The 16,289-nt window shown below is 43.5% G+C and overlaps 1 protein-coding gene across 1 annotated transcript; it reads left to right on the forward strand.

Annotated features, from left to right (window-relative positions):
• Positions 1 to 3,301: 3,301 nt before the first annotated feature.
• On the forward strand, positions 3,302 to 15,732 carry LOC118778066 (neutral amino acid transporter A-like). Its single transcript, XM_036529399.1, has 8 exons — positions 3,302 to 3,857; positions 6,030 to 6,072; positions 7,909 to 7,974; positions 11,241 to 11,407; positions 12,417 to 12,650; positions 13,400 to 13,594; positions 13,920 to 14,054; positions 14,582 to 15,732. Exons 1-8 carry the CDS (start codon positions 3,337 to 3,339, stop codon positions 14,841 to 14,843), a joined length of 1,623 nt encoding a protein of 540 aa, XP_036385292.1. The 5' UTR covers positions 3,302 to 3,336; the 3' UTR covers positions 14,844 to 15,732.
• The last annotated feature ends 557 nt before the right edge of the window (positions 15,733 to 16,289 follow it).

The following is a 16,289-nucleotide window of genomic DNA, read 5'->3' on the forward strand; positions in this document are numbered from 1 at the left end:
ACAAGGTGGGGGGAAAACAGTCATCAAGGAGATGTTATTTTGCTCAAATTAAACATCTGTACTTATGCAGAGGGAGCATCGGATGAACAGCTGGGCAAAGGGAAGAAACAGCCACCAGCTAGCTATGTAAGAAGGTCGAATAGCAGGAGTGGCAATATACAGCTAACCACATGCAATTCATATGTGTGTGGTATGTACGTTCGTGAGGGTGTGACCCACAGCTGATGGAGTGTGTACTGACAGGGTGTGGAAACTGGGTAAGTGTGCTCAGCCATTAGTCTGCTCCCCTGACAGCTGATTTCAAGGTAGCACACCAAACATTCTACTGTGCTGCATATTTCCACCAATCTCCCCAGGAAGGAGTCCTCTTCATAAATCTGAAAGGACGCCATCCACAAAGAAGAGCTATGGATTGAAAATATACTTTGTATTTTGCACTATCAGCGAAATTTCCCCTAGTGTGTCAGTATGTCATACTGGCACGTTGCTTTCACATTCCTGCAACATTCCAGCAATGTTGCAAGAATGTTACGTGTCAAATGGGTTCAAGCAGTATTTAATTTGGAAGCATTCCAAGGAAATGCATTTACAGCTCTTTGAAATGCATTTGATTAATATGGAAAACGTTGTGGTTGTTGTGATATAATCAGCTAGAAGGAAGGGACAACAAATCCATGCAGAAATGAAGGAAAATGTGAAAGTGGGATGGGCGAAAGCAGGGTAATTAGGAGCAGTTGTCTGTGACAGGGGGATGTCAAGGAATCTGAAGCTAAACAGAATAAGACAGTAATGAGATCGTTGTGCACATGTCTGGTGTGGAGCCGTGGGCGATGAGACACGTTGAAGGGGGTCTGCTCGGGAAGATTCCTCAGTGAATGGCAGAAGTGTCACTTAGCGGCTTAAAGATGAAGAAATACGGCAGTTAAATGGAGTTACCTGCGCAGCAGTGAAGCTGTGAGGAGCCATACAAATGCAGTGTTGGTACATAGTGGGAAGGAGAGAAAAAGTTGGAAAAGGTTGAGTAAAAAAAAAGCCAGCCAACAGAAAGAGATCCAAGGGGTATCAGGTGGAGATGTGCAGTGAGCTTTGGCATCGTTGATTGATACCATGTAACTGCCCAGTACTTTCTGGTGAAATGCAAATGAATAAATGCCAAATGAATAAATGTAAAATAATATAAGTAATAATATATAATATATACATATATTTATTTGGCCTAACATTTATTTATGTAATTTATTATGTAAATGTGTATTTATGTACATTTATGTAATGTATATGTTTTTTCCCACAAAAATAATAATGGATCTGTTCTGCAAGGAGGTGCTGCCCGAGAAGTACCATTACTGAATAATTATAATGAAATATTAATCCATATCAGAGAACAAAGAAACAAAGTGACGCCCCACTTGTGCATCAGGATCCCCTGCTTGAACACGTCATTAATCCACCCATTTCCAGACACTGTTCTCTGTATCAGAATAATTTCGTGCTCTTTAGCGGCACAAGCCGGCGGTCTCTTTAATAATGCAAGTTGACACGGACCCTTGAGCAAAACCACTCTCATTAACTTGTGGCTTGAGCCTTTGCGTCTAGCGCCCCGTAGCGTTTAAATCTTACATGGCAATTGCATTATTCATCTGTATTTCTGAGTGTAACGATTTCGAAACCCCTAGTACAGGAATCTTTTATTTCTTGACAAAGCAGAAGTGCCTATAGCCTACTTAAAATCGATGAAATCATAATGCATTTGTAGATATGAAGCTAATTAGACATTTTCTCTCTGTAGAATCAATCACTGAAATCAGAGTGGTAGACGTTCAATGCAAGGTAAAAAGGAGAATTAGGATGAAAGCGAAACTGAAAGACTTGTTCGTCGATACAGACTTTTTAAATCACTTCATGCTTTTTACCTCTGGATATTTCATGTCGTTTTACTGTGAAAAGGGTGCCCTCTAGTGGTGAAACTATAGACCAGACACATTGAACGAATGATCCTTTGTTCTTTCCAAAAGCGATATTTCAAACCTGTACAGTCCTACCGAATACATTAATTCGATTCGTTACTGGAATGTTTGATCTGAGATACAGTTAGTCAATACAAAATTCTTTCCGGTGAATATTTATTCATTTTAAATTGCTCAGAAATACACAAATCACACAAAGCAAGAATGACAACATTAGGATTCTTTAAGGTCTTCGCTCTTTGTCGCTCTATTTGTAGTGCTGAGAAGTCTTCTATGTTTCTTTATGGAAGTAACCTTTAATCTTTTGCTTGTCATCGTTTCAATATATGATTGAATTTTTATTCCACAAATGGTCCGTAAATAACTTAAGTTTTCATTTTTTTCATATCACAGCTATTGTGAGCTGTCCAACTAGACTAATGCAATACATAACGACGGTAACATTTTGTTTAATTTTACAGCTGCATAAGCTTTGTTAATCGTTAACACATGTGTGGCATCAGCGCTTTAATAGGCCTAATCATGCATCTTTCAACATGCTTCTGCAATGTGACCTTGTGCATTTTGTTCAGCATTAAAAACAAAGACAGACTTAAGCAAACAAATAACGGTTATTTCCCACATGCTGTATTCCAGATATTTTGTCAAAATAACTGCTTGTTCGATGACATTCTCATTGTTACAATGAAACAACCTCAATCACACACGAAACAGCTATTTTTGTTTATCACAGATCGATGACGTAATGTGACCAATGTAACCGTGTGTCTGTGGCATAGATGTTTGACAATTTGTTCGCTGTAACACCAAATCATTTGACACTTCGTGATACATTTACGTTAACTGTCCAGTAAGCCACCACTTTATACTTAGTTAATTGAAAGTAGGTTTAATTTATGAATAATCTAAGGTGTAATGTAGACACCAAAACAGTGAGGTGAAATCGACTTCATTCATAAAATTCGTGTTTTCCCCCTATGTAGGCTGTTACGCCTCCACGCCCAGTTATATAAGGTAACGACAGCTTACTCCTTTGAATTTCAAAATGGGCATACGTATTTCTTAATTCAGTTTTTCATCATTTTAATTTAGAGTAATTCTGGAGTAATACACCACTAGTGCTGCACCGTTCCATCACTTCTGCCTGTTGAACCGTCGGTAGCGGGAATAGCGCGCATGCTCTGCATTCACTCCTCTCTCCCTATTCGCTAATACGCGATCGACAGGAAAAAACGTTGGCTTGACTGTGAATTAGTATTTGGGGAGCTTCTCTTTTGCAAAACGTCAGCCGTGGCTGAACACGTCGCCCCGCACCGAGAGCCGAATTTTCTTAAAGTCAGAACCGACTTGTGCTCAGTTTAAAAAAGAAATGGAAGGGAAAGACGAAAGAAACGGGTACCCTGTGTCCGAGTGCTCGGTGTCCACCGCAACTAAAGTTGCAGGCAAAGGCGATCCTCAAGCATGCAAAGAAAAGTTTGTGGTGTTTTTGAAAAAGAATCTTTTGGTTATACTGACAGTGTCTGGGGTTTTGGTGGGCGCCGGACTCGGCATGATGGTCAGGAATATGAACCTTACTCGAGCGCAGATGACTTACTTCGCCTTCCCCGGGGAACTGTTACTGAGGATGCTGAAGATGGTCATCCTCCCCCTGGTCGTGTGCAGCCTGATCTCGGGGGCAGCCAGTCTGGACACCCGATCCTTGGGTAAACTGGGCGGAATTGCCGTGTCATACTTTTTGGTGACCACCCTCATCGCTTCTGCCATCGGTATAGCTATGGCCTTCATTATCAAGCCCGGGGTTGGTGCAGGTGCGCTGAACACCAATAGCCTGGGTTTGGAAACAGTCACTACCAACAAGCAAACTACGGATTCGTTCTTAGATCTCCTCAGGTAACACACACTGGCATCGTACGACATGAGGGTACTTGTGAAAAGAGAGGCAGTCCTTTCAATAGAAGCAAAATTAGTGGAATACGAGTTAATGTGTTAGGAATAGTGCTTATTCAGGCATAATAAATTTAAGCAGTTACTCCGTCGTTTCCCTCGGCTTGACAGAGCGCAGTTTGAGCGCAACAGCGTATCAGAGCGAACATTGCACCACTGGAACCCTGAGCAAATGGCCTGTGTTCAGAAAATCTGTTATTTATGTTAAGAAAACAATGTTAACTTAATGTTATTCAACTTAATAGAATTGAAAATTGATGATAACTTGAGTAATTATGCTAAGTTAAGACATTCAGTGGCACATTGCCTCCGTTGTTGACTGTTGATTCAAACATATCCAACCATAATAATAACAGTAATTAAATTTGTGTTGTAAAAAAAAATCGTGACATTAACCGGCACGGAAACGGATTCCATTGTTTATATTAAAATTGATTGAATGTCTGTATAATTAATACTTTCATGAAGTTCCGTGTTAAACGTGAGAGATAGATGTGCATCAGATAAAATCCACTTCTTGTTTTATATGTAGTGGCATCCTCTGCGGACGTCTAGGTACGGAGACACTCTCACACACTTTCAACAGCCCTTGTATACCAGGTCAGCGTTTTAGGGCGAGCAAACGAGTAATCATGCTAACACGTTCGTATATGGTGGAGCTGCAGGAAGAAACCCACGTGTGGCCTTGGCTGACCGTTACGACTGTCTTCCTTCCTGGCATTCCAGGAGACACCTGCATGCTCACTGCCATTGACTCAGTGCTACTCACAAATCTGCACATGGGAAGTAATTGTTGCAGTCACCAATCTCCATGCCAGGATATTAGTATGTTTACTATTAGTATTAGTTAGTATGCATGGAAGGTGATTCATTGAAAATAAATTCAAAGTGGCAGGTTGGAGGTAGCACTTATGAACAGACCTTGTAAGGCTCTTGAAATAATGTGTGATCAGTTTAAAGACTATGATTTCAAAACTTAGTGACTTCTTAAAATATATATATTTCAAATGCAAATGAATTTATTTAATGAGACAGACATGTTAAATAGTGTTTGTAAGGCAGGTAACTGCGAGCATCCCAAAGGATCTTGGCAGAAACATGATAAAGCACCAGTACAAGCAAACTATATCTGAAATTAACCAGCCTCTTTGTGATTTCAATGGTCTGATTTGGGTTTCTCATATCCTGTGTCCTATTTACCAGTGATCATGCTTTTGAGTTCTGTAGCTTTAGGAATAACCAATACAATTACGTAAAACTGTCTTTAAAAATCACTTCACTATAATCCGCTTATTAGAGCCCTTGAGAAAATCACGCTGTATGCCGGAGCCTTGCAGAAAGTAATCCTGTTCCTTGCTCCCATGCCATGTGATGGAATTGTGTGTGTGTGTGTGTGTGTGTGGTGGGGGGAGTAGCAGGAGGTGTGAGTGTTTTACTGAAAATACTGAAGTGAAAGTATGTATCTAAAGGTTTATAGCCAGTGTTTGAAAAAAAGTTATAATGATCCAAATATCTACAGTATCTCTGATGCCATTATTACTGAAAAAATTGTTAACTGCATTTAATTTGTTTCAGTTTAGAGCAGTTTTAATGTAATTCCCTGGCCCCCATCCACTATGGGTCAGTTTAATTGATAACTCGCCTGTGATGGTAAAAGCAATACCGCTGCCACGGATCTTTTGAAGCTGTCAGGGCAGAGGTTAGGGCAGCTATCTGCCAGTGCGTGTTGTGTGACCAGGCTCAATGGGTTCAAGCAGCGTGCAGCCAGGAAACGCATACAGGGGCGTGCAGCTCTTTTCGCGAACCTGCTCACCTTACGGCAAGACCCTGCCGGGCCCCAGAACCCCACCGGCCACCCATTGCTTCTCCCCGAACCTGACACCCACAACACTACCGGGAGCTTTACTGCGGGGAAAATCTCATTCTCTGCGCAGCGGTGCCTGCATGTTTCAGACATTTCACGCGTTTATTCTTTTGTCTGGGCACTCTCACCTTCTGTATTTATGACCACAGCAAAAACTGAGTCTGACTTGATGGGCTGGATGTGATTGAGATGGCTGGACTCTCTTAATAATGTTGCTTTTGTCTATTCATATTTTTTCCCTCTCTCTTTTACAGGAACTTGTTTCCGGCTAACCTTATTGCTGCAGCCTTTCGCACAGTAAGTCCATACTTTCCTGATTTTTTCACTCCGGTTCAGCCCACCAGACGCCACAGTACTGCTCCAAAGGACGCAACACCCTAGCACCATCCCTGGCTGTACGTCTCTGCCAGATAATTATCGTCACCCTCACATTTACCACTGTCCAGTTTCAGATACCGATGGCAAGATAGTAAAGAGATTCAAGAACTGGTGTCTTCCAGGTCAGACAACTCTACCCTTACTTCACCACACAAGCAAGCCAGCGTTTCCATAGTGAGCTCATTCCAGTCCCAATAGCTTGGTAACCCCCCGCCCCCTCTTTTAAACTTTTACTGCAGCTTGTTCTCAGGCCACGGAATTAGAAAAGCTGTCTAAAAGGGGGTCAGGGGTTCACTCTGATTGGCTGGAGTTGCATAGTATGGTCAGGTTGAGTTGTGCAGAGCCTGGAGTGTGCTACTGCTGACGGATTTACAGACTCCAAACAGAGCTTTTAGTCCACTTCCAAAGTACACTACTTCAGTAAACAGTGAAGTGATAATTGCCATCCATCTTATGGTGAATGCTGAGGTCGCATGAGTCTCTCAGTGAGTCAGGTCATTGTGTGGAACAGTCAATTATTCCTCTGTCCGGGCCCTTTTCTGAAGACTTCTACCTGGACAGGGTCCAGCGGGGGGTAGGAGGAGAAGCCAAGACTGCCGTTTTCTGGCACGGGCAGACAGGCTGTCTTACAGATGTTCCAAACAATCAGAGGTCAATTTAGCTCTTTCATTTCGAAGTGGGGTCTTTTTCACCTTCTTCCAGCAAAAGCCTACCTCCCTCAATTGATGGTATTGCTCTTTGTCTGTGCCCCCCAAATCCCAGCTTACCGCTTAAGGCACCCTAGGTTTGGTGTCCCATGGGCCCTCAGCATGCTGTCCCTTGTAGGATGTCCTGCCACTGAGACACTCTCTGCCACTCTGCCACTCACCCGCTCCGATAAACACTCCACAAAACTCTGTGAAAATCCCAGGCTATTTCTGCCATTTTGCTTAGGAAGGTCAGAGGAGGGTCATTGTCCAATTCTTAATTCATTCCATTTATTACCACAGGATGAGAAAGGAATGTGGCCCCATATGATGTTAGTGGGGCAACTGCTTTTCACACAGTGCAATAAATAAAAGTAATTAAAACTGTTAATCCTCAGAGAGTAATTGCATTTATTAATACTGCTGTCATAAACTGTATGCTATGGGTTTAGCTTGACTGTTGTCCTCGTGACCAGCTGCTTGCACCCATATGTAAAGAAAATATTTAAGACTAAAAGGATTACCTCACTCATTCTGCCATTGCTCCAGTTACAGGAAGAGGCATTGTGGCATTGAGGCATCTTACAAAGCAGGAAAGCCTTTGAGTGGTCATTATTTGACATGTTTCTAAAAGAAAAAATAAACTGTGAGTCTCGCCCGAATTGATCATAGCCGTGCCTGGTAGCAGTGATAAGGCACATGGAGGCGGCCCATGGGTGTGTGTTTCAGGGTGTGGGTGTACGCCTACGGCAATAAGGAGGGAGGGGTCAAGTTGGACGCGGAGATAGGCACCTTCCATTTGTCTCTGTGTGAATTTTGCCGATAGTTTTACATTACCACCAAGAATGATGTTTTCAGTATGAGCAGTGGTGGTAGTGTTGGTGGGGGGGTACTGGTGGAGTTTAGAATGTAAGGAAGAAGCCACTGATCACTGGAACACACAGTAGATGTTTGTAGTTGCCAAGAAACATCAGCATCAAGTAGCCAGAGAAGTGGTATAGTGTGGTAGAACTAAAATCCAAATGACTGAATCTTGACACGCCCTTCCCATGTGTCTTTGTTGTTACAGTATGCCACCGATTACAAGATCATCACAGTGGGGAACTTCAGCAATGGGAGCCTTACCTCCCAGATGGTAAGTTCAGCATATCTAAGCACCATGACTAAAACGTGCAGATTCAAACCCATGGATCCCTGCTCATGACCAACTTGACTGCAGTCTGTAGTTTGTTCAATTCACTAAATGAGTTTAACTGACAACCCACTGAAAGCCCTCTCACATTGAAGGTGCTGTATTACGGCATGCATTGTGTCAGTGCAGTGCTTTGTACCAGTGAGCCGCCCTGGGCAAGCCCCCCTGGTGACATACTGTATTACATGAATCCTCCTCACCCGGTGTTTAACTAGCCCCATGTATGAAACCAGCCAGAACTAGTTTTAGGGGCAGTGGAGTGATGGAACGTGGAGCCTGACCAGATGAATAAACACATTGTGCTTAATGCGAAGGAAGTTAAGGGGCCGAGTCAGCGTACTAGCCTCCGCTAAGCATTCTGTGGTCATAGCTTTGTGTTGTGCAGGAGAGCAAAGAGCGAGGTCAGCTGTGCTGTGCAGAGGAGAGTAGACACAGTGTGGAAGTGTGGAAGTAGGGCAGCGAGGGTGGGGCAGAAGCAGGAAGGAGTTCTTTTTTTTAAAAGAAAACAGTTCCTACCCCACTGACATAATGACATGTCCAAATGCATGAGTACATCATTTGTGGTTAGGAAATGGGTAAAACATTTTTGAATGTGTAGTTGGAGTAGATGACAATGGCACAATCCATTTATCTGATGTGGCTGAACCAATATTTATTTCTTTATGTGCTTTTGACCAGATACTTCCACACAAGTTTATGCTTGTGCTAAATCTTTAATTTGTGCTTGTCTCCTTAGTTTCCTCGGCCTATATAAGGTAAAGGTAAAGTTTCTTTATTGTAACAAAAAAGGAAAAAGCGTTCAGTTTCTTGTGATATGGGCAGAGTGAGGTTTAAGTAGGTTTTGCTCTTCATCCAAAGGGCTGCCATTGTCCAGCAATGGATTCACAAAGCGCTGCTTGGCTTTGGAGCAGTCGGACGCGAAGCTTTTGTGCTTTGTGGAATGACTGTAATGTGTTGGAACGGGGCATGGGTGAGGCCGCATGGATGGCTTTGTGCAATGTTGGCTGTGCCCTCCTGATAGCTTCAGCAGCTGGGTACAGCAGAGTACTGTTTGGAGCACTTGCTGGAACGTGTGCTTCAAGTGATCCCTCTACATGTCTGCCACCCGGACATGTAACTCTGGGCATGACCGTGTAGCAGGCATTGTGACCAATGTGCTGTACAAAGATAAAATAACTTCAGCGATCTTCAGCTTTAATGTATTCCACCACCATTTTTTTGGGTGGGGGGGTGGGGGGGGGTTTGGGCTCTGACTACAGCAGGGCTTAAACATGCCAGTCAGAGAGCAACTCTAAAAGCCAAACAATGATGCAATCAGCAATGTTCGATAGAGCCCAGAACAACGGAGGGATTCCACTGCGAACCGCCCCTGTCTCCTTCTATGCTTGTCACTACCCTCCTCTCTGTCCTCCGCTTGCTGTTGGCTGAGCGAGTTCGGGGCTGTTGAACTCACGATTCTGCTGATAACCAGGCCCAGTTCCGGACTTGTGTCCAACGCAAAGCTTTTGAAGGCCACTTATCCGCACACAGTGGAATCACGCCCACACCCGTGCTGGCTTGGTTGTGCGTCACTGGGTTTGAATAGTGAAAGCAGACACTCTCACTGCAGTACACAAAAAGAATGGATGGATTTTTTGGGATATTTTTTTTTCTGATAATTGGATGTATAAGTAAAATGAAGGTAATAGAATAAACATTAAGTCTACATGAATACCTTCTTGTTCCTGGGACAAGCACCCAAATAACCATGATGTTGCACAGAGTGATATACCAACTGGTCACAATGTTTCTGAGTGCATACCTGTGTGCTCCAGTGTGGAACTACATGACTGTCATTGTTTCACACTTTGATGTGACATCAGAGGATGAGTTTGTGACATGGGATTGTGTGATTCTGATAAACTGAAAATTTCAGCTGATAATTGTAAATGATATCATTAAGAGAGAAGGTGAAGTTGGAGTTCTGATGGAGTTTTATCTCCATCAGAGATATCTTTCTCTCATAGAACAAGCTTCTTGAACCCTTTCAGTCTGGCTTCCAGGCCGGTCATTCCTCAGACACTGCCCCCTTTTCCATCACGGAAGCTCTTCAATTAGCCAGAGCATTCTCCCACTCCTCAGTCTTAATTCGTCTGGACCTTCCTGCAGCCTTTGAGACAGTGGACCATAACTTACTTCTATCCTGGCTAGACTGGGCATCTCTGACACCGCTCTTCTTTGAGTTCAATCCTACCTCTCTGGACCCTCTTTCAGGATGTCTTGGAACGGTGGTCTAGACCCCACAGTCTGCTTACGGGTGCCCCTCAAGGCTTTGTACTCTGCCCCCTCCTCTTCTGTCTTTAGATGCAGTTGGCTCTGTCATCTCTTCCCGTGGCTTTTCATACCATTTCTATGCTGACGACACTTTTCCGCCATCTGATATACAGGACTCCGAGTGCATGTCGGCTTGCCTGAAAGACATTTCCACGGTGGATGGTGGACCGGCACCCAGAGCTTAACCTGACTAAGACTGAGATGTGCACAGTTTCCTCCTCACCTCACGTCACCGGCTTCCTGTTATTGCTCATGTCAAGTTCCTTGTCGCTGGCATACAGGACAGTGAAATGGGACGGCCCCCGTCGTAACTACGGTCGGTTTTCAAACCGTATGTACTGGCCAGATCACTACGCTTGAAACTTTGGGACAGCTGACTGTCCCTTCCCGATGTGGTCACTCCTCTCAGCCACGGTGCCTGTCTGTACTGGTCTGCCAGTGGTGGAATGACCTTCCCTCAGGGGTCAGGACAGCAGAATTACTGACCATCTTCTCACACAGACTGAAGACCCACCTTGTCAGACTGCATGTTGGTTCCGCCTAACACTTGCTACTGGTATTATTTGCTGATAATTTTAAATGTAGTACCCCAATGTGTTACAGATACTGTGATCCAGTGACTTTGTCATGTATTGTAGTGTATGTACTTGGCTTCCCTTAGTTTCTAGGCTGTCTGGTTTCAGGTTAGCAGAACTTAATTTGTGGTAGTGCTTGAATAGTGTTGTGCTCACAGTCACTGGTCTGGACGTGTTGTTAGCCTGGTCCGACACCGTTGCTCATTTAAGTTGAGTGGATACACTTCTGATCTTTTGTACTGGAAGTTGCTTTGGGTAAGAGTGTCTGCTACATGAATGTAATGTAATGACGATGTTCTGGTTGGTTCTGCTGGGCTTCAGGTCCCTGTGGGAACAGACACCGAGGGCATGAACATCCTGGGCCTAGTGCTGTTTGCCATGGTCTTCGGCGTGGCCCTGAGGAAGCTGGGTACCGAGGGAGAGCTGCTCATCCAGTTCTTCAACGCCTTCAACGAAGCCACCATGGTGCTCGTCTCCTGGATCATGTGGTTAGTGGCTCGCGGATTTAGGCCATACCTTCTCATTATTTTTGCTGTGGCTTGGCAACCTTTGGAAGATGCCTAGTCTGTGTGAACGCGCTGTACACGCAGTAGGTAATTGGTAATGGATTGTTTGCATTGTGCAATCCTGCAGCAGATGTAGAAATAAAAGTTCACTCAGAGTGTAGTACGTGAGGGATGTCGTGTGCAGCTGCTCTTTGGATTTAGATTGGAAAAGCACATACTGGGGGGTCATACTGCCCTTTAAATCGCACATCAGTGTAGAAAGGACAGCATTTTCTGTATTCAGTCTTTGAGAGATAATACAAAGGTAATCACTATTTAAACACAGAAAATATATGAGCAGTCGATGGCTATTAACAGGAAATGCAACTCCAGGGTTCAAAATTATCTCTCAAAGACTGAATACAGAAAATGCTATCCTTTCTAGCTAGTTAGTTGTCAGATCAATCTTCCTGTGGTAGACTGGGTCTACTATCGATTAAAAAGGGGAGACACTAACTACACTGAGTGAACAGACGACAGACAAATGAAGACAATGTTCCAAAAGGTACATACCGTACCTCTGTCTGATTTTAAGTGCCTGTGTGAGTAGGTTTGATGTCAACTTAATCAATTCTTTATGTATTTTGATAATGAACTAGCTAGCTAATAGTAGTAGCATTAGCTGTTGACTTCAGCTGTAATGTTATGTTGCTGGCTAGCTTTTTTAGCTTTTTTAACTCATATCAAATTCCTATTTAAATCCACAACTATGCACTACACTAATGAACAGCGTTATAATGAATGCTGTTTAGCATAAATATGCTATACAAATACAATTCTCTTCTCTAACCCTATTTATGAAGCAGTAGTCAGGAGTCTTCATAGAGACATTATTTTGTGTTTGTTGCACCTGTTTTATTATTGGCACCTTAGGGATGTGTATAGCAGCTTTTAAATCTGTCTCCTGAAATGACCATGTGGTCAAGTTGTGAGCCACTCTGTCCGGGTTCAGGTACGTGCCCGTTGGCATCATGTTCCTGGTGGGCAGTAAGATCGTGGAGATGGAGGACGTTGTCCTGCTGGTCACCAGTCTGGGGAAGTACATCCTGGCCTCCATCCTTGGGCACATCATCCACGGGGGCGTTGTTCTGCCCCTCATCTACTTCACATTCACCCGGAAGAATCCCTTCAGCTTCCTGTCCGGCCTCATCACCCCCTTCACCACTGCCTTTGCAACATGTTCCAGGTACAGAAGAGACAGTCATTGTCTGTACACCTGAAGTGAAGTTAAGCTGGAACTGCAAAGCCCCCCCGAAGACAGTGCCTTTTAGTCCCATTCTAACCAGCAGCACCAACCGACCCACCAGCCAACCAACTTTCTAAATAAATAAACAATAAATAGTTACACAACCCCTCCTCTGGATCCGCATTGTGTGAATAATACATAATTATGACGATTTGTCAGCTGCCGATCATGGATATGCATTAGGCTGGCATTAATCAAACTTGTGTCTGTGTTTCCAGTCTAGTTACATATTACAATCCACGCTCTATTGGCTGAGGGCCGTGGGTCCTGACTTAGACGGGCCCAAATAGCCTTGAATCCTTTTGCCTTTCACAGGAAAGAAGACTTTTGTATGTATTTGTATGGTCATACCAAACATTTTATAAATGTTTGCAAGGGTCATTTACTTTACATTAAACATGTTTGCTTTAAGTGCAGAAGTACACATTGTCCCTGGGATTATTTTTCAAGTACATTTCTCCCTTTTATAGTTATATTTTTATCTACAATTAGACAGATTCAGTGTTAATTGTAAAATAAACCACTGCCCATTTTCAGAGGACAGTCCAAAATTTGATTGAAATTTTTTTGGACCTCTTGGCACAAGAGAATCCATTGTCCTAGGCTGCTGTAGTGGTTGTGTCATGTTGATGTATCCTTATGGAGACAGTGGGAATCCTGAATTTCACCCCAGCCGTGGTTCTCCCCAGCTCAGCGACCCTGCCCTCCCTGATGAAGTGCGTGGAGGAGAACAACGGCGTGGACAAGAGGATCAGCCGCTTCATCCTGCCCATCGGCGCCACGGTCAACATGGACGGAGCCGCCATCTTCCAGTGCATCGCCGCCGTCTTCATTGCGCAGCTCAACAACGCTGAGCTCAACGCCGGGCAGATCTTCACCATCCTGTAGGTACACCTGGGGTCAGACCCGGTGCTATGGGGGTGCTTAGGGGTGCATTGCACCCCCAGATGGACCTCAGTGCACCCCCTGTTGTCTCCTTATATCCCAATGTCTATATGGTATTTATGATTTTTTTGTGCACCCCTCTGTATTTTCTCCTGCCTGGCTGGGCTACATCATAACTCACCTGTAAAACCCTGTTGGAGTGTCCAGAAAGTGGAGCTACCAGAAAGCCTACATAGCTGTTAATGGGATTGCAGAACACAGGTTTGCGTGCATGCTCTTCTTTGGCCCCCCCCTCACGCTCTCCTTTCTGTGTCCTGCCCACAGGGTGACCGCCACGGCATCCAGCGTCGGGGCAGCTGGGATACCGGCCGGGGGGATCATCACGATTGCCATCATCCTGGAGGCCATCGGGCTGCCCACCAACGACCTGTCGCTCATGCTGGCTGTTGACTGGATTGTGTGAGTTTCGGTTCAACTCTGAGATGTCTGCATCCACAGCTGAGATGTATTGCCCAATATAAGCCACCACATAAACTACAAATTACAGCCTATACTGCAGAGGTGGACACCCCGGCTTCAGAAATTAAAAGTCCTGCCACACATTTGTTCCAGCCATTCATTACACCAGCTGAATTTAATTGGCACAACTCTTCTGCCAGGTAGAGGAGCTAATCACCATGTTTAGTGAATGGCTAGAACAAATACGTGGCAGGACTTTTACTTTCTGAAGCCAAGGTGTCCACCTCTGCTATACTGTGGCCTTTACTTACAGAAGTATACCTGCTGCAGTTTGGCACAGGGGTTATACAAGGTCGAAAGCATTATCAAAAACTCTGAACATATTTGTATTTTATTTTTCGTGTTATTACTTTGCGAAACCACATTCCCATCCCTTTTGCGTAATACATAGCCCTGCTGTAGGTGCTCTCTTTTTAACAGTGGAAGGAAACCCTGATAAAAACACTGTGCTGTCTGTGTGCCTGCAGGGACCGCACGACCACAGTGGTGAACGTGGAGGGTGACGCCCTGGGGGCTGGCATCCTCCACCACATCAACGAGAAGGAGATGAAGAAGCAGAAGCAGCTGCTCCAGGAGGGGGGCGAGGAGCTGGCGGCGGTAAGGGTGGAGGCCGTGGCTAACGTTCGGGCTGAAGACGAAACGTCGCCGCTTGTCACACACCTCAGCCAGGCCCAGGACTGCTCTGTGGAGATGTTTGAGGAGAAGGAAGCCATAGAGTCGGTTCTCTGAACTGGAAAAAAAAAGCAAGCTTCCCCTCACATCAGAAACACCCCACAGGCAGTTAGTTAACACCACTACCAAGCCATTTTTACCTCTAACTAGAAAGGTCACTGACTTGAACGTCCTCCCAACTATGTGCCATAGTAACAAGGCATAGATGCTGAACTCTACTATGGGTTTGTATTTGGGTTAGTCATGCTGTCTAACTATTTGCCTGTGGAATTTATTGTCAGTTCCTTCCTATGGGAATACCACACTTTTTAAAAGGGAACAATCCCTACAGTGGATAAGCTAAGAGGTGAGGATCAATGAGAATATACAGACTGACCAGTCTGTTTGCCTGTTACATTTTCACTTGGCACATCAAATATTAACACCATATAAAAACACCTTTGTTTGCAAGGAGAGGAGGAGGAACATGTAAATATTTAAATATGGTACCTCTCCAATCGGGAACACAAAGGATTTGCTTGACTGACTCATAGTGAACCACAGTGCACCAAGATGAAAACGCTGCTTCTTCTGTTGTTCAGTTCTGTTTGAATTTACTCCAAGATCAAGGTGAAACATATATGTACCTGAAGTCGTTCAGTGACAAAGACTCAGTTCCTTAAGAGGTTCAAAACAAAATAAGACCAAAACAGGTTTTTATCTCTGTTCTGTTCAGAAAGAGAGAGATGTCTGTCAGAAAATGTTTGAGCAGAGAATTTGCTATCTGGAAATGGCTGTTTTCCATGAACAGGTCCAGGCATTAGATGGCAGTTGTTTTTTACAGTTGGTCTATGTAGTATATTGCCACCCAGAGGCTAATTTCAGTTTTTGTAACTTTTTCCATCATTTTTACAAAAGGAAAATAGCAAAAAATATAAAATATATATTTGGACATTTCCTAGTTTAGGTGGCCTATTTCATACTAACGAATATGTATTTATACAAAATAATAAAAAGCAATAACGGTAAACAGAAAAATGTTAAAAAAAAAGGTTATCTTCAGTAAACACCATTCTCCTACTCTTGAAAAGGTGCTACTGGTATTTAAAGGAAATCATTTACAGTCATATTACAACACTAATGCTGATACAGTTAATATCTGTGATAATACTGCTATTATTATTAGTATTATGTAATACCATTTAGAGAGTCTTCTATACATTCATTAATTGAATGTATGAATAATTCAAAATTGTCTGCCAATATGGATTACACTGCTGTCAGTTATAACTGATATAATGTGACGGGATTCCTGTAACCCTCCTTTTATAAGAATAAGTCATATGTTTCTAACAATAAGAGATTACTTCTTTTGAAATGATAATAATTAACCACAGATAAACCATACAAGAGAAAGGAATCTTTTAAATTAATTCTAATGCTCTTGATGTGTTATATGATCTACTACTATATTTCAAAACAAATTGCTGTTTCATGTGTATTTAATTTATTGAAATAACTGAC

Source organism: Megalops cyprinoides, chromosome 1, assembly GCF_013368585.1.
Source record: "Megalops cyprinoides isolate fMegCyp1 chromosome 1, fMegCyp1.pri, whole genome shotgun sequence".
Taxonomy (NCBI): Eukaryota; Metazoa; Chordata; class Actinopteri; order Elopiformes; family Megalopidae; genus Megalops; species Megalops cyprinoides.